At 34.6% G+C, this 20,539-nt stretch overlaps 1 gene segment (V, D, J or C); it reads left to right on the top strand.

Moving 5' to 3' along the window:
* Window positions 1-1,034, top strand: LOC135771005 (Ig heavy chain V region 6.96-like). The segment is given in 2 exon segments: window positions 1-61; window positions 721-1,034. Coding segments are annotated over 2 exon segments (375 nt in total).
* The last annotated feature ends 19,505 nt before the right edge of the window (window positions 1,035-20,539 follow it).

Here is a 20,539-nt window from a genome sequence, read left to right as displayed (position 1 = left end):
ATGATGAAAACTGAGTCAGAGGTTACCCACATATTTGACTCTGAATTAGCCAAACCCCAAAGTAAAAAAAATCTGTCATCATTTACTCACCCTCAAGTTGTTACAAACTTTTAATTTTCTCTGTTTTGCTGAACAAAAAGGAAAATATTTTGAGCAATGTTTGTAACCAATACCATTGAGTATTGTTCCTACTATGGAAGTCAATGGTACTTCTGTTTCCTGCTTGATAACAAATATCTTCTTTTGCGTTCAGCAAAACAAAGAAATACATTAAAAACTTTAGGGTGAATGCTGTAAACTATATCTTTTAATGCTTTTATTTGCCATGTTTGTGTTTGTATAGTTACACAATTACTACTTACACAGTAATTCAAGTACATTATCATATTACTTAGAATAAATAGCGTGTTTTTTATTTGGGGGGCAACCATCAGATAGCAGAGTAATGACAGATTGGAGGAGGAGTTCATGCAAAACTGTCATTTATATTTCTTATAAGTGACTGTATACAGTTTAAAGAGTTACTGTTAAGAGGAATCCAGCAACAATGACAACAATAATTCATTTACTCTTGATGATTTTATTTTTATATGGTTAGTAAATAATTTCTAAATAATAATACAGTCATGCATAAATTACTTGCAGAATGAACTCTATAGCTCTAGTTTTACATTTTGCAGACTTTTTGATGAATTATTATTATGTTTTTGTTTTTTACAGAAATTGATTGTCAAACCTTCACTCAGTCTCAAGCTGTGGTTAAAAGACCTGATGAATCTTTTAAACTGATCTGCACCGCCTCTGGATTTACATTCAGCAGCTACTGGGCAGCTGTGGTTAGACAGGCTCCTGGTAAAGGACTGGAATGGGTTGCAAACATCAGTCCATCCAGCTCTTCAATCTACTATTCCCAGTCAGTTCAGGGAAGATTCACTTTGTCCAGAGAAAATTCAAACAGTCAACTGTATCTACAGATGAACAGTCTGAAGACTGAAGACACAGCTGTGTATTACTGTACCACAGACTCACAGTGAGTGAGTTTAAGGTCAAAGAAATACAAAAACCACTTCCTCATTCCTGTACAACATTATACACTGAAATACTATTTGTTTAACACAAAAGTATTTGATTGTTTGCAGACATTACTGGATAAATTACTTTTTATTATGAAAAAATATTTTAGATGAAGGTATGTGATTTTCTTTAAAAAATCTGTTGGTAATAATTGTCACTTTTAAAGCATAGGAAAGTACACAATACAATTTATGTTGAGAAATACACACAAAATAGATCCAAATGTCCGGAGCATGTCCACCTTTATAAACTTTATAATTAACTTTAAACAACACCAAAGAAGAGGGTCCATAATGATCCTGTTAAGGAATGTTTAGAAAACACTAAACCTAAGGGATAGGAACAATGTAAGAGCCAGGATGGTCACTAGCACAGCGGCTGTACTTCTGAGCTCCCACCTTGTCTCCCTCATCCATCTTGTTTCTCGCCTACGACATAAACAAGAAACTTAAATGGCTCAGTTTAGGTACAGTATGACATGTTGTTTAAGAAAGACACATATGTGCAAATCTTACTTACCTTTAATGAACATATCAAAGCAGCACAGCCCAAAAACAAGCAGTTGCAAAACATGATGTTGAAAACAGAACAGCACATGTAGTCATTCCCTGTTACTCTGTACCTCACAAAAACCATTTCGGGCGTTTGCTCCACATTGTCTAAATCTGGGATGTCAATCATTACACCAGTCACATTTCCCTGAGAATATTGAACAGGAACCTCAAATATGTCTTTCATAATCTTAAATAAAACTGAAACACCCTGGAATCTAAACTAGAGATTACACTCAAAGTGTTTAAAAGCCAGCGACTTCTCATTTGGGTTCTTACTGTGTTGCATTTATTTCTCTGTGTGTCATATAAAGCCGCTAGTTTCCACCTCACCTTTTTGTGGTGTGTGACCTACTACATGAGTAAACCATTGTGCTCTTTTTAAACACCAACCTATTTACACTAGTTTCACAATAGTCACAGAGTAATTTAAGCAAACACGATTATTGGAAAAATATTTAGAAAATATATTAAATAACTACAGTTTAATTTCACAAACTTATTACAACTTATTACAAATTTAAAGTAACCCACACAACAAAGCGTTTTCATACACACAGGTACAAACAGTCTGAAGTAATGAAAGACTGGAGGTGGAGTTAATGCAAAGCTCTTGTACACAGTACTTTTAATGCAAAACTGTCTGGTATATTTCTGATAAGCAGCAAAGTGTCTTTGAAGTGTGTCTCTGTATTTACTGACTGTAAACAGTGCATGTAGATATGACAAAGAAAAATCAAGCAATAATGAAAAATATCATTTATTTACTCTTGATGATATTATGTTTAAAAGGTCAGTAAAATATTTCTAATTTATTTACACATAAGTCATTTTGTTACTTTTTAAACAATGATATTATATTATTATTATTATTATTATTATTATTATATTTTATTTTACAGATGTTCATTGTCAAACCTTTACTCAGCCTCAAGATGTGTTGAAAAAACCTGGCGAATCCTTCAGACTGATCTGCACCGCTTCTGGATTTACATTCAGCAGCTACTGGGCAGCTGTGGTTAGACAGGCTCCTGGTAAAGGACTGGAATGGGTTGCAACTATTACCACATCCAGCTCTTCAATCTACTATTCCCAGTCAGTTCAGGGAAGATTCACTGTGACCAGAGACGACTCCAGCAGTCAACTGTATCTACAGATGAACAGTCTAAAGACTGAAGACACAGCTGTGTATTACTGTACCAGAGACTCACAGTGAATGAGTTTAAGGTCAAAGCAATACAAAAACCACTTCCTCATTTCAGAATAATAATGCTGAAATACTATTTGAATGATAAAAGTCTTTGTACAATAAAATTATTGGAAAATTAACTATATTTAATTTTTCAGTTTTGGACTTCACAGCTTGTGTCTGTTTTTAATTAAACTTTTATAGTCACAATGAGCTAAACATTTTTAATCCTAGATCTTCATTCTCCATATACTGCTATATTTCCATGGGGTGTCACTCTTGTCGAATAGATTTTGACTCTCTGAAGAGTCTCTGTGAATTAATTTTGACTTTCTTGAGCAAAAATGTTTACAGTGCACAGTGACTTTTCAATCTGGATATTTAAATAAAATGTCTATCCATCTTTAGACACTTTAGAGTGTCTGTTCTCAGATCAGCTTATAAAATATGCTCTTATTTTTACGCATAATTTAGCTTCTGTCATTTACAAGTCAATGTTGTGAAAGATCAAATAGGTGCTGTTTATCTCAAGGCCATTAATACATCACAGGCTTTATTTGTGTATTTTTAAAATAATTATTTGTTTCTGCACTGTGAAAAAGGCTGGTGATCTGATAAATTAATGTTTAACATCTAGAATTCTGTCTTTTTACGTCGTTCCATGCTTTGTTGTTTTTTAAATCAGTGAGGAGGCACATAAATAAGGATGATAAACCCTTTTGTTGTCACTGTATATGAAGCCATATTTTCCACAAAAACGTGTTTCTATCTGTGTCTGAGTACTGAAATATGTTATGCTTGGGTTTGTGTTTAAGACAATTAGCTCATGATGGGAGGAGAGTTTAATGCAAAACTGTGATGTATTTTCTTCATAAGCCACACAAGTGTATGTTTGCGCTTACTGACTTGTGGTTACTGTACAAGGTTCAACAGTCAACAATGACAGTAATAATAAAGGCATTCTTGCTAACGTTACTTTTACATGGTCAGTAAAAATCCCATATGCTGATCGGGATGCCTTTTGGAATAATATTTGCTTTGCTTTAGGAATTTCAGTGTTTTAATTTTATTCTGTTTATCTTGTCCCACAGAGATTGATTGTCAAACCTTCACTCAGTCTCAAGCTGTGGTTAAAAAACCTGATGAATCTTTTAAACTGATCTGCACCGCCTCTGGATTTACATTCAGCAGCTATGCTGTAGCTGTGGTTCGACAGGCTCCTGGTAAAGGACTGGAGTGGATTGCATTCATCCATACAGCCAGTTCTCCAATCTACTATTCCCAGTCAGTTCAGGGAAGATTCACAGTGACCAGAGACGACTCCAGCAGTCAACTGTATCTACAGATGAACAGTCTAAAGGCTGAAGACACAGCTGTCTATTACTGTACCAGAGACTCACAGTGAATGAGTTTAAGGTCAAAGCTATTACAAAAACCACTTCCTCATTCCTGTACAACATTATACACTGAAATACTATTTGTATAACACAAAAGTATTTGATTGTGTGCAGAAATTACTGGATAAATTACTTTTTATTATGAAAAAATATTTTAGATGAAGGTATGTGATTTTCTTTAAAAAATCTGTTGGTAATAATTGTCACTTTTAAAGCATAGGAAAGTACACAATACAATGTTGAGAAATACACACAAAATAGATCCAAATGTCCAGAGCATGTCCACCTTTATAAACTTTATAATTAACTTTAATCAACACCAAAGAAGAGGGTCCATAATTAAGGAATGTTTAGAAAACACTAAACCTAAGGGATAGGAACAATGTAAGAGCCAGGATGGTCACTAGCACAGCTGCTGTGTTGGTCCTACAAGCATATCGGCTGTACTTCTGAGCTCCCACCTTGTCTCCCTCATCCATCTTGTTTCTCGCCTACGAGTAACATAAACAAGAAACTTAAATGGCTCAGTTTAGGTACAGTATGACATGTTGTTTAAGAAAGACACATATGTGCAAATCTTACTTACCTTTAATGAACATATCAAAGCAACACAGCCCAAAAACAAGCAGTTGCAAAACATGATGTTGAAAACAGAACAGCACATGTAGTCTTTCCCTGTTACTCTACCTCACAAAGACCATTTTGGGCGGTTGCTCCACATTGTCTGAATCTGGCATGTCAATCATTACACCAGTAACATTTCCCTGAGAATATTGAACAGGAACCTCAAATATGTCTTTCATAATCTTAAATAAAACTGAAACACCCTGTAATCCAAACTAGAGATTACACTCAAAGTGTTTAAAAGCCAGCGACTTCTTATTTGGGTTCTTACTGTGTTGCATTTATTTCTCTGTGTGTCATATAAAGCCACTAGTTTCCACCTCACCTTTTTGTGGTGTGTGACCTACAGTGGTGGACGAATTACACAAATCGTGTACTTGAGTAAAAGTAAAGATACCCAGGGTAAAATATTACTCAAGTAAAAGTAGAAGTACTTGCTTAAAATTTTTACTTGAGTAAAAGTACAAAAGTATCTGCCTCAAAATGTACTTAAGTACAAAAGTACTGTGATTTATTATGGCCGTATCATTTTTGTCACAAAACTCAAATTATGTGAAATAACTCTCTTGGCTAACCAATCAATTAATAAAAGGACATTAATAAATCAGACACTGATGTCTATTAAAATTATCATAAGCCTAAAACCTTAAAAACAAAAAAAATTCCTTTAGCATCAAATGAAATAACAGGATTTGAGAGCAGTAAGTCTCATTTCAATATTTATTTGTTAAATAATTTATCAGTTTAAGTGTAATAAAAACTTGACTTAAGCACAGGTTCACAATAGTTTTCAAAACATTAAATACATAACGTTATCTAGAAATCAGTCTCCCTTTCTTTGACAAATAAAACAAGCCTTACAAAATATAATTTCAGAAACGTTTCATGTGGTTTAGCATGTCATATGTATATTGTAATACATAATTAAATGTATTTATATATTTTGGAAGCAAAACTTTTGAAAATATTAATAACAATCTCAGTTAATAGGGAGCACTCCAATCCACCTGCCTGTTTAAGCATCATACACTGCATGGCTAGTCAAAATGTCATATATTTTACAACAGTGTTGATAGTGATTAATTGTAATTTCAAAATAACAGAGCACTGAGCTTCAAATACAATGAACTTAAGTGAAACAGCTAACTATACGGCTAAAAATAGCTTCAGGATGCATAGCTTAAAGTTCATTCATGATAACGTCGTATATATTTTAGCAACACAATTAACAGTTTTCTGCAAGCTACTGTTAAGATTGCTCATTTAAAAATATAACCAGAATAAAAATGGCTTACCTCTACGCGTTTCCTTAGATTGAAAGAGTATTCTTTTAAAACGAAATAGCACAGTTTCAAGGCAGGCAGAGAAGACACGAGGGACTCGTTCTTTTATTCAAGGACTTAAAATAACTCGCGTAAATAAGGCCATTGTTGTTGTGACGGGTCAGTTATCTCCGTTGTTTTTGAATGCAGTTTCATTCTCCAAACGATGCATTGGCTGGCTGCTGCACTCGCGTGACTCGCGTAGCTTACGTGAAACAGCGCGGCAACCAAAACAAGTTCAAAACGAAGCCCATGCTGTACCCTGATTGGTGGTTTGACGCATCACGTGTGCATCTTATTTTTTTTGTGCAGCTTTAGTTTGCCCAGTTACGTTTTTTATCCACTGATAAATAAAAAGGAACGACCGATTTTTTAAAATGTAGTGGAGTAAAAAGTAAGATATTTGACTTTAAAATGTAGTAAAGTAAAAGTAAAAGTCTCCCAAAATAAAAGTACTTGCGTAAAGTACAGATACGCGAAAAAACTACTTAAGTACAGTAACGAATTACATTTACTTCGTTACTGTCCACCACTGGTGACCTACATCAGTAAACCATATTGTGCTCTTTTTAAACACCAACCTATTTACACTAGTTTCACAATAGTCACAGAGTAATTTAAGCAAACGAGATTATTGGAATTTTTTTTAATATAATAAAAAACTACAATTTAATTCCACAAACTGATGTGTCTTAAATTGTTTTTCTTCTGTGGGAATTCACTGTACATCTAACTGTGAGAATGATCTGAATTGATCTGACTAATGTCAGGGTTGGTTCAGGAAATGGGATATTTGCATTATAGTCATGAATTGGCCAAACTCTTTAAATTGAAAAAAGTTGAAGTTTATGTTAAGGGTGGGGATAGGGATATGCTATAGTACAGTAAATATCATTGTCTCAGAATGACAGCAATTGTATGAAGCTGCTTCTAAGGTCAATGTGTATGTGCTTGTGAGTATTATTCAAAGAATTATACAGGTGCATGCTCCAATAATGTGCAACATATAATTTATTTTATGATTTACCGCAAGAATAATCACAACATTGTATTTACATTTCAGAATAAAGTAATTGCTTTCACTGGATTGTGGTTAGAATAAAGATTTGATAAGAAACAGTTAATAAGTTTTTTCACAAGGCAAGAGTTTTCAGACTGAGGACACAGATCACTGTGCCATAAACATTCGTAATACACTTTTCACTGTTTGTACATCTGACTTCCCAATTAACAGTTTGTATTATCAAATACAAATTTAAAGTAACCCACACAGCAAAGCGTTTTCAGACACACAGGTATACAGTCTGAAGTAATGAAAGACTGGAGGTGGAGTTAATGCAAAGCTCTTGTACACAGTAATGCAAAACTGTCTGGTATATTTCTGATAAGCAGCAAAGTGTCTTTGAGGTGTGTCTCTGTATTTACTGACTGTAAACAGTGCATGTAGATATGACAAAGAAGAATCAAGCAATTATGACAACTATCATTTATTTACTCTTGGTGATATTATGTTTAAAAGGTCAGTAAAATATTTCTAATGTATTCACACATAAGTCATTTTGTTACTTTTTAAACAATGATATTATCATATTATTATTATTATTATTATTATTATTATTATATCTTATTTTACAGATGTTCATTGTCAAACCTTTACTCAGCCTCAAGATGTGTTGAAAAAGCCTGGCGAATCCTTCAGACTGATCTGCACCGCTTCTGGATTTACATTCAGCAGCTACTATGCAGCTGTGGTTAGACAGGCTCCTGGTAAGGGACTGGAATGGGTTGCAACTATTACCACATCCAGCTCTTCAATCTATTATTCCCAGTCAGTTAAGGGAAGATTCACAGTGACCAGAGACGACTCCAGCAGTCAACTGTATCTACAGATGAACAGTCTAAAGACTGAAGACACAGCTGTGTATTACTGTACCAGAGACTCACAGTGAATCAGTCCAATGCCAGTGTAATACAAAAACAGTTCCCCATTCATCTACAGTATGATGCAGGTACTGCAAAACTACTATATGTAACTTATAAAATATTGGTATAAATTGAAAATTAAAATCCCATTTTTTTTCATTACAGATTAAATTTTTTATGTATGCTTGTTAAAAAAGTTTCCTATAAGTATCATGGTCACTACCAGTTAAAATGCCATCATTTATGCAGTGGGTCCTCAGATACTGTTATTTTCCCATATGGTGGCCCTTGTTAGTCAAACCACACTGGCTGTCAAAATAGTTAATTCTAATAAAACATCACACAACATAAGCTTTACCAGATTAAAGTATTAATGCATGTGTAGGACCTTATTTAAAATTTGTCTCAATCTACTTTAAAACCAGTAAAATTCAAGAATGCAGTGACACAGAAACTTAACTACACAAGGCAACAATAAATACAAATATACAAATAAAATCTGTTGTGAACGTGTCAATCAGAGACTACATGACCTATGATAATCTGGTTTTATTAATATTTATTATGTCTTCTTTAATAATCCTCCATTTAAAAAAGCCTAATGTCCTCTTCTATGCCAACAATAACTGTTAATCAATAAAATAATAAAATAATATTAAAGAGCTAAAGTACTTGTGAGTAGGCTTCTTGTGTCTTGTGCCTGTACTGTATGCAAATACCCCATCTGCTCTTTGTACAAAAGCAAAGTCTATGGGTCAGTAGGAGAAAGACAAACTTCAAACATGATCATCTTATCGCCTCTACTACTGCTGGCAGCAGCTACTTCCTGTGAGCTTCATTCGTGCTTTTAGATTAATTTCATAACTGTTAACAGAGATTATTATTAATAACACATTTATTCATTGTTTTTCTCAGGTGGGGTTTTCTGTGTTGAGCTCACTCAACCTCCAGCTATGGTTGTAAAACCCCAAGAATCTTTCTCCATCTCCTGCAAAATAACAGAATCAAGCTACTGCATTCACTGGATAAGACAACCAGCTGGGAAAGCACTGGAGTGGATATCTTTGTAGTAGTGGTGGCAGTAATATAAAAGATTCAGTGAAAAACAAGATCAGTTTCACACAGAACACTTCAAAAAACACAGTGTTTTTACAAGGAAGAAATGGAAATGTTCAGCCTGAGGACACAGCTGTGTATTACTGTGCACGAAACACACAGTGCCACAAACACACACAGAACCCATACATTTATCTCTCTGTTACACAAGCAGACTTTCTGTTAGTGAAAAACATACTTGTTGACATAATAAAATACATGCATTTTTTATTTAACTATTTAAAAACATACCGCATCTATAAATATAAGCCTTGTTTGTATCATTGCATTGTAAAAATGGCATTTAGTACTTTTTGTTATTCCTGTAGACTTTGTAAATCAATAAACTATAAGTTTGAAATATTTATGGATTGCATGATCTGGGGTGAACATACAAGGTGGATGATTTATAAAGACCAAAAGAGGGCTCCCTTTCTCTTTGAGATGAACCTGTTGAACACACCCACATGAGCAAATGCATCCTCAATGCAAAACTCACTTCACTCTTCTATATAAATGACTTATGAATGATTGTTTAATCTAGTTTAGATAAGAGAAAGGGAGAAGCCATGTTATTCATAAACTTTTTTCTGCTTTCGGTAACTGTAAACTGTGAGTGTATTTATATATTTGTATATTTAAAAATCACCAGAGTTTGGGTTTGTTATTATGTTGAAATTACAAAAATTTTATGTTACATATAATCATGTTGATGTAAATGTGGTTAATTAGATAAAGCAGTGATATTTTATGTCTCTGTGTTTAGGCATTTACTCTCAGGTGCTCACACAATCTGAACAGTCAGTAGTTGTGACTCCAGGCGGATCACATAAACTGACCTGTGCCTGCAGTGGATTCAGTGTGAGTGGCACTAGCATGTACTGGATCCGTCAGGCACCTGGGAAAGGACTTGAATGGATCATTTATTATTATTCAGATTCAAGTAAGAGCTCAGCTCAAGCAGTTCAGGGCAGATTCACAGCATCTAAAGACAGCTCCAATTTCTATCTGCATATGAATCAACTGAAGACAGAAGACACTGCAGTTTATTATTGTGCAAGAGGTGCACTGTGAAAACTTTAATACAGACAGCTGTTCCAAAACCATGTCAGCTGTTTAGATGCTGAAAAGGGATCAATGTCACGTGATGTAAGGACTTAAATGTATATAAGGCTTTGACCATGCATAGAAATGCAATAAACATGCCATTACTGTACTGTATGTAAATATCAGATACATTATTTGTTGCTCTTTATAACCTTTTTTATATTATACAATCAAGTAATGGACTGAGTTCTTTTCTTTCTAACAGAAGTCTGTTACATAATTATGATTTTATACTAAATTAGGGCTTCATCACAGTCATGTTCATTTATTTGATTAAAAATGCAATTATTTGATTTGTTAGTATGGCAAAGTTACGGATAAGGACACAGATTATTATAGACAAACAGACATTTTGATATCTTTTGCAGTTTTTAAGTTTTGAAAGATCATACAAAATATAATAAAGTTCATATCTCCTTACCAATTGCACAATCCACAAGAGAGCATCCAAGTCGTTGCCCAATATTTCAATATAAATGCAGGATTGTACAAATTCATTTTCCTTTAAATACTTATTAGTCCTATCATCAGTGATGTATCTCTGCACAAATCAACATCTCCACAATAATTAAGGCTAGCAATATGGAACATAATATCTTGGAATTTACAATAATGTGGTTGCTCAAAGTATGTTTTGAGTTTTAATTCTTAGCATATAATCTACACATCTACATAACTGGTTTAAACATTTTTATTTTGCAGATTGTTGGTGTCAGTCATTGATTCAGTCAGGAAAATCACACACATTGACCTGTACAGTGCAGAGTCGGCGCCAGACCATAACTAACATGGGGGCATGCGGCTTCCAATAGGGGGCACGTAATCAGAAACAATAACGTGCAAAAACAAGGCATAAAACATCAAATACAGTGCAAGCAAATATTCATACAACTGGTAGACTGTCAACTCATTCCCGTATAAAGTGCAGAAGATCACAAACTAATCAGTATATTACCATAATCACGTCGCAATTGCTGTTCATGGTCTATAGCCACACTTCACATTTAAGCTTACGTATATTAAAACAACGCTAACTTACCTTTTAAAAAAGCTGAAGGCTGCATGTGCAAACATTAAACTTCCTTAAAAGAGTGTCCTGTCCAGTAGATTTGAAAATTCCTCCTCAACCTTGTTGGATCAAATATCTGAGTTTGAGCCAACCGGTGTTTGCATGAAGTCAGATGGAGCAGGCAGTGCTGGTTCGTTCTAAATGTTCTAATATCCATATTTTACAAGATGCATAAAATTCCGCAAAAAACACGTTGCTAGTATCAAGTCACAATAATATGCTAAAGACGTAATGATGTACGAGACGCCGCAATGCAACCAATCAGAGAAACTGGTCTATTTTAATTTCAAAAAGCATATATCAACTATATTTTCCTTATTTGATAACATTAAAAGTCATGAAACATTCAATGTTTAATTTATTTAAATTATTCTTGATATATATATATTTAATTAATAAAAAACTGTGTAGGGGGGCACAAAAACCTCTTTAGGGGGGCATGGCCCACGAATGCCCCCCCTTGACGCCGGCCCTGCTGTACAGCCTCTGGCTTAGACTTTGATGACTGCTGGTTGGGCTGGAACAGACAAACATCAGGAAAAGGGCTGGAATGGGTTGCAGCTCTCAGAACAAATTTTACTCCAGTGTTGTTAAAGGAAGGTTCACCATCTTAAGAGACAACAGTAAAACGAAGGTGTATCTGCATATGATCAGTTTAAAGACCCACAGTGACTAAAGAGACTGCAGTGTTGTGCAAAAGCAATGCATGATCAACACACAATCTAAAGAAAATTACTGAAAAGGTGAAAATGATATTTAGAAGCCTCAGAGTAATAGAATCCTTTTTCGTGCAATGTATAAAAAATGTAGCCTATAAACTTGTGAAAAGTCAATTAGTCACATTATAATCTAAAAATAATTCATATATTGTACTACCATCTCTGTGCCTGTAACCATTACATATTTTCATTACATATTAAAGTCAAAAGGCACTAGATTAACCACAGAGAAAACGTTCACACTCCATGGTCTTAAAGAGTTTCGTTTAGAAAATATAGGTACAACCCTAACATAAAACTAACAGAAAAAACACTTGCATAGTGCCTGGCGTCACATGGGTTGGGTGAATTTGGCCCTTAATCTTTCAACATTTTTAAGGCTGATAATGGCTGCATAATGTTTTTAAAACATTGTATTTTATTTTGTGCTCGGCTATATTTTAAATAAGTAAGAAGGCACCATGTTTAAATAAATGCAGATGATAAACACTCTTCTTATCACTGTATGTAAAGCCATATTTTCCACAGAAATGTGTTTTTATCTGTGTCTGAGTAATGAAAGTGATGCCTCACTTGGTGTGTGTTTATAAAAGACAATTAGCTCATGCAGATGGGAGGAGAGATAAATGCAAAACTGTGATGTATTTTCTTCATAAGCCACAAAAGACGTTGATTTGTGTTTGCGCTTACTGACTATCAACAATGACAGCAATAATAAAGGCATTCTTGCTAACATTACTTTTACATGGTCAGTAAGAATTTGTTGAGCAATTTATATTTGCTCTGAAATTGCAATATTTTAATGTTTTTATTTGCTTATTTATTTTAATTCTGTTTTCATTCTTATTATCTTTTCAAACAGAGATTGATTGTCAAACCTACACTCAGTCTCAAGCTGTGGTTAAAAGACCTGATGAATCTTTTAAACTGATCTGCACCGCCTCAGGATTTACATTCAGCAGCAGCTGGGCAGCTGTGGTTAGACAGGCTCCTGGTAAAGGACTGGAATGGGTTGCAACTATTGGTACATCCAGCTCTCCAATCTATTATTCCCAGTCAGTTCAGGGAAGATTCACAGTGACCAGAGACGACTCCAGCAGTCAATTGTATCTACAGATGAACAGTCTAAAGACTGAAGACACAGCTGTGTATTACTGTACCAGAGACTCACAGTGAATGAGTTTAACGTCAAAGCAATACAAAAACCACTTCCTCATTTCAGAATAAAAATGCTGAAATACTATTTGAATAACAATAAAATTATTGGAAAACTAACTATATTTAATCTTTCACTTTTGGACTTCAGAGCTTGTGTCTGTTTTTAATTAAACTTTTATAGTCACTATGAGCTAAACATTTTCAATGCTTGATCTTCATTCTCCATATACTGCTATATTTCCATGGGGTGGCACTCTTGTCAAATAGTTGAAATTTTGGCTCTCTGAAGAGTCTCTGCGAACAGTGGCGGAGCTAGACTTTTAAAACTCGGGTGGCAAGGTATAATTTTAGGGGGTCAATATACAAAGTGTTCAATTACACTAAAAATAAATTATTTTCCACAAAATGTATATAGATTAAATTAAAGTTGTTTATTTTCCTAAATGTACACAATTATAGCCTATATGTATTAAGTATACAGCAAAATTAGAACAACTGGGATCTGTTTGGCCCTGATTTGCACCTGACTTTTGCTTCTTTAGAAAGAAGTTGGTAATATTGTTTTTCCTCTTCATTTTGTTGTCCCTAAAGGAAAACTTGGTTACACACCTCATGAAGAAACCAAAATTTCGAACAATTTGCTTGTTTTTATTTACCATAAGTACAACGTTACTAATCATACACATACACAGATCTGAGTATATTGAGGTCTATTTGACAACACAAGGAAAATTGCTTAAAGACATCTAGACATGTTATGTTAAGGGAGGAGGGAACGAGTTTCCGTAAACTTAAATGTAATGATGTAAATAGACTTCTGTCCCTAACATTAACTTAATGTTAGGGTTAGGGATGCACCGGTTGACCGGCCAGAGATTTTATAAGCTATGGAATGGCTTCAGATGACTTTTTGAAATTATAATCCAACCCTCTCAGACCCAAGTCACCCAAACTGACGTGAAAAAAGCGCGAGGCACCGAAAAGCGCGCTGTTACATCCCTGTACTATCTCCACGGTGGTTTTATTAAGTTGAATATGCTGCATTACACATGACAATATGAATAAGAATCCCTATGTCTGTGATTGTTGCTGAACATTTGCTAACGACATGTTTTTTATTGTTTTAAGCATCTTCACACAGGCGTGACAGTACTAGTCAGTTTCACAAGACTAGTAATGCTCATTGCAGCGTCTCCCTTACTTCCCGTTAAAACAGTACTATGTTTAATTTAATACCAATAAAAGCCGTACATACCAGCAAAACGCTTTTCATTGATCCTGTGTGTGCTGCTGGGTTATGTTTTGGAGCATAAAGGAGCTGCGTGTCAGCTTAACCAATAGGCTTGTTCGACTTCAAGCGGCACCTCAAGAATCGACAGCCGGATTACGTCAAAGTACCGTGAGAGCGATTCGCAAAATCATACGGAGGAGTTTGCTTTTAAGTCGCTCTCGTGGAACTTTGACTTCACCGGCTGTCGGTTCTTGCAGCGCCACATGAAGTCGAACAAGCAAGTGTAGCAGCGCATTCACGTCCGCAGGGAGATTTGAGAAATGTTCGTAAAAAGCAAACAGTGTAATGTTTTCAGCGGGGCAACAGGGGTGGCAAGGACTTTGTCTGGGGTGGCAACTCCGCCACTTTCTGCGAATTAATTTAGACTTTCTTGAGCAAAAATGTTTACAGTTTACAGTGACTTTTCAATCTGCATATTTAAATGAAATGTCTAAAAAACCATCTTAAGACACTTTAGAGTGTCTGTTCTCAGATCAGCTTATAAAATATGCTCTTACTTTACGCATAATTTAGCTTCTGTCATTTACAAGTCAATGTTTGTGTTTCTGGATGCCTTTGGTAAAATGCCAGAATTTGAAAGATCAAATAGGTGTTGTTTATCTCAAGGCCATTAATACATCATAGGCTTTATTTGTGTATTTTTAAAATAATTATTTGTTTCTGCACTGTGATCTGTAAATGATTCATATATGCTAAACTGTAAATAACAAACAATGGAATTCTTTATGTTCTTTAAAAGGTGTCAAAGATAAACAAAGAGAAAATCATTTCTTGATGGTTTCTCTGCAAGAAAAAACTGCATTATTGACCTTTACGGGAAACTTTAATTAGCTAATATAAAACTACACAACTATGCAAATGTCCTTAATTCTGTCATGTAAATTGAGGCCCAAAGCTACAGTATAATAAAGAGGTCTTAACACAACAGTTTACTGTTCAGAGTCACAGGACCCACTGGAGAGACTACTATAAGGATCATGTATATTATTGTGTTACTGATGATATTAGCTATTGCACCCAGTGAGTATATAAACACACATGTCTGTATATGAAGAGTTTGGTTCCAAAACGCAATAAATCCATTTTGACAAATTTCGGTAAAAACGTGTTTTCTATACCAAGAAAGTGACAAGATGAAAACCACTATTTTCTGTTACAAACTTTCACATAGCATCTTTAGGTTATAAAAACATAAGAAATTCAAATCCATAACTTGATTTTCAAAGATTTATTATAAAAACTAATTATTTTTTCCATAAAATGCAATAAATCCATGACAGTTTTTTTATTTCAAAATGCTATAAATCTATTAAATCAATGTATAAATGTGCATTCATCTTTACCATTTTATATTTATTTAGTTGACTAGTGGTATACAATGATTAAAAAATAAACATTAATGGCCTTAACCAAAACACTTACTTTGTTATATTAAGAACACATTGCTGCGGTTATATTTGACGTCGTCTCTTTACATTTTCACAGCGATCAGCTGTAAAATGTTTTGGTCCCGCTCGATTTTCGTTGACTTTGAGTAAAATAATGTAAAGTTTTCATAAGATCCTCTGGGGTCAATGTTTTAGCATGAGAAGCTTGATGCTGTCTGGAGAACAAGCAGCCGAGTGCCTCTCGCGGAAATTATTGGATGTTGATGGCTTACGTTTCTTTCCCGTCACAGAAAACCATCACAGGTTTAGCAATGCTATTAAAGTATTATTTTGTTTTGTTTGTGGATCACGAAGTACAAAGTAGATGAGGAAAAGTTAGGATTCCGTGTACTCAGCGGGCCGCCATGTTTGTTTACATTGCGTGAATGGTCCGCTGTAATATCAGGAATGGATTTATTGCGTTCTGTAAAAAAGGAGGAGTGGCGTTTGTCGCATTTTGGGAACAAAGGGAGAAAAGATGACAGAATATCACGGCGGGTATTGGATTTTGCGTAAAATTTATTATTTACTTTTAACTACTGACCTGATATAATACTGATTTTGGCAGTAACTCATTTTTTTCAAAAATGGCGTTTATTGCGTTTTGGAACCAAACTCTTCATATATATTGTATAATCAATAATACTGCAGTTCCACTTAATATAAACAGGGTTTTGAAGCAACAATGTATAATTCCTTTCACTTTCATAACTTATTTTATTAATGACAAGTTTTTAATTATTGTAGGTGCTAATTGTATTGAGTTGAATCAGCCTGCTGGCGTGATGGTGAAGCCTGGGGAATCGTTTTCTATCTCCTGTAAGATAACTGGATATTCTGCATCAGGAGGTGGCTGTACCAATTGGATTCGACATTCAACTGGAAAAGCATTGGAATGGATTGGCTGGTTCTGTAGCTCTGGCGATAGAGGCACCAGTGACACAATGAAGAATAAAATCAGTTTCACTGCTGATGTTTCAAGTAATACAGTGATCCTACAAGGCAAAAATTTTCAGACTGAGGACACAGCTGTATATTATTGTGCTCGTAACACACAGTGCCACAGACTGTCAAGGGACCTATACAATAATCCATACATTATCTGCACTGACAATTTAGAAGTGCACAAACTTAAATAAACCCATTGAAGAAACTAAACATGCTATCCCTACTGAACATAAAAACTAATTTTGGACAATTATATTTCTATAAATCCTGTGAAATATGTAATAGCTCACAAATCACTTTTACATTCGCAGAGGATCTTTTAAACTTGTACTATAGGTGAAAATGACCATTTATAAATATTTTCATTCTCTTTAAAATTCTAATCTTTAACATTTTAAAAGCTGGTGATCTGATAAATTATCCAAAATACTGACTTTTTACATATTTTACGTGCTCTGTTTTATTGTTTTTATAAATTAGTGAGGAGGCAGCGTGTTTCATGAATGCAGATGATAAACCATTTTGTTATCATTGTATATGAAGCAATATTTTCCAAATAAATGTGTTTCTATCTGTGTCTGAGTAAAAGATGTGATGCTTGGGTGTTTATAAAGGACAGTTAGATTATGCAGATGGGAGGAGGGTTTCATGCAAAACTGTAATGTATTTGTTTCATAAAAGTCACCAAATGTGTTTGTGCTTACTGACTTGTGGTTACTGTACAAGGTTTAACAATCAACAATGACAGTAATAATAAAGGCATTCTTGCTAACATTAATTTTACATGGTCAGTAAAAATGCCATATGCTGATCAGATTGTCTTTTGGAATGATTCTTGCTTTGCTTTATACTTCAGTGTTTTAATTTTATTCTGTTTATCTTTTCACACAGAGATTGATTGTCAAACCTACACTCAGTCTCAAGCTGTGGTTAAAAAACCCGGTGAATCCTTCAGATTGATCTGCACTGCCTCAGGATTTACATTCAGAGATTATCCCGCAAATGTGGTTCGACAGGCTCCTGGTAAAGGACTGGAGTGGATTGCATTCATCCATACAGGCAGCACTTCAATCTACTATTCCCAGTCAGTTCAGGGAAGATTCACAGTGACCAGAGACGACTCCAGCAGTCAACTGTATCTACAGATGAACGGACTAAAGGCTGAAGACACAGCTGTGTATTACTGTACTGTGAGTCACAGTGAATCAGTCCAATGTCAGTATAATACAAAAACAGTTCCCCATTCATGATGCAGATACTGCAAGACAAATATATAACTTATATTATATTGTAACATGGCTTAAATAGAAATAAAAAACCCATTTTATTTTATTACAGATTACATTTTGTATGTGTGCTTAAATGTTTCCTATCAGTATCATGGTCAGTACCAATTAAAATGCCATCATTTATATGCAGTGGGTCCTCAGATATACTGTTATTTTCCCATATGGTGACCCTCTTGTTAGTCAAACCACACCGGTTGTCAAAATAGTTAAGTCTAATAAAACACACACAACATAAACTTTTTCAGATTAACGCATTAATGCATGTATAGGACCTTATTGAAAATTTGTCTCAATAAAGCCAGTAAAAATCATAAATGCAGTGAATATAGAAACTTAACTGCACAAGGCAACGATAAATACAAATATACAAATAAAATCTGTTGTGAACGTGTCAATCAGAGACCACATGACCTATGACAATCTGGTCTTATTAATACTATGTCTTCTTAAATAATCCTCTATTTAAAATAATGCCAATGTCCTCTTCTATGCCAACAATAACTGATAATCAATAAAATTATCAAATACAATTAAATACTGTAGCTAAAGTAGTTGTGAATACTTGTGTTCAACGTCCTGGACAGCGAATATGGTTTGTATGCAAATTCTCCACCTGCTCTTTGTACAAAAGCAAAGTCTATGGGTCAGTAGGAGAAAGAAAAACTTCAAACATGTTCATCTCATCGGCTCTACTACTGCTGGCAGCAGCTACTTCCTGTGAGCTTCATTTGTGCTTTTAACATAATATTAATTTCATAACTGTTAACAGAGATTATTATTAATAACACATTCATTCGTTGTTTTTCACAGGTGGGGTTTTCTGTGTTGAGCTCACTCAACCTCCAGCTATGGTTGTAAAACCCCAAGAATCTTTCTCCATCTCCTGCACGATAACAGAATCAAGCTACTGCATTCACTGGATAAGACAACCAGCTGGAAAAGCACTGGAGTGGCTTGGATGGATCTGTAGTGGTGGTGGCACTATAATTAAAGATTCAGTAAAAAACAAGATCAGTTTTACACAGGACACTTCAAAAAACACAGTGTTTTTACAAGGAAGAAATTTTCAGCCAGAGGACACAGCTGTGTATTACTGTGCAAGATATTCACAGTGACAAAACAAACCACAGCTCAGTGCAAAAACATCTCATGATCACCTATCACTCTGTCCATCTGTTTATTCACTCAAAAAATGCTTATCTAGAGATTCTGTGGATATAATTTTTATCATTGCGTTTGCATACATATCTTTGAAGGAATTTACACAATTAATTTTGTTGTTTTGTTATAGGAGTTAATGAGAAATCTCCTATAAACCAAACGTGTTTTTTTATTTTGTAAAATAAAATGAGTCCACTGGCTCTTTCGGCAAGCATGACAAAATAATACCTTGAAAAAAATTCCCATTTCCATTTACTGTACAGTTTAATTTATAATAAATTAACTGTATATTTGCATGTACTGTATACTTAACCATTCTTTAAGGGGTAACAAAATAAAATCTGCGTGCAAAAAAACATTGTTTTGCATCTCTGCAAATCTCCACCCTTTCTCAAGTAAACATGAACACACAGTCATAATAAAAGGCTGTCTGAGTAAGAAGAGAAATAACAAACACATCCATAATCATGTGCTGTTTATCAGTATTGCTGATTCTGGCAGCTCTATTCTGTGAGTATAAAACTGAACATAATATACACATCATGACTAAGGTGTGATTCATTTAATTTCAGTGATATTTCTGTTTGTTCACAGCTGTTGAGTGCACTCAACTGGATCAACCTGCAGTCATTGTTATTAAACCTGGGGAAACATTTTCCATCCCCTGTAAGATTACTGGATATTCAGCCTCAGGTGGTGGCTACACAAACTGGATACGACACTCAAGCGGCAGATCGGTGGAATGGATCGGATGGTTTCATACTTCTAGTAGCAATGGTGTCAAAGATTCATTGAAGATTAAGATCAGTTTCTAAGCTGAATCCTCCAGCAACACAGTGTCCTTAACAGGAAAAAACTTAAAACAGCTGTGTATTATTGTGTTCGACACACACAGTGCCACAAACACACACAGAACCCATACATTAATCTCTCTGTTACACAAGCAACCTTTCTGTTAGTGAAAAACATACTTGTTGACATAATAAAAGACATGCATTTTTTTACTATTAAACTATATCAAAACATACTCTACTATCTATAAATATATAAAAACCTAGATGTTTGTATCATTGCATTGTAAAAATGGCATTGAGTATTATTCCTGTAGACTTTGTAAATCAATAAACTATAAGTTTGAAATATTTATGGATTGCATGATCTGGGGTGAACATCATACAAGGTGAATGATTTATAA

This window comes from Paramisgurnus dabryanus, chromosome 3, assembly GCF_030506205.2.
Source record: "Paramisgurnus dabryanus chromosome 3, PD_genome_1.1, whole genome shotgun sequence".
Lineage (NCBI taxonomy): Eukaryota > Metazoa > Chordata > Actinopteri > Cypriniformes > Cobitidae > Paramisgurnus > Paramisgurnus dabryanus.
This window is presented reverse-complemented; position numbering and strand designations above follow the sequence as displayed.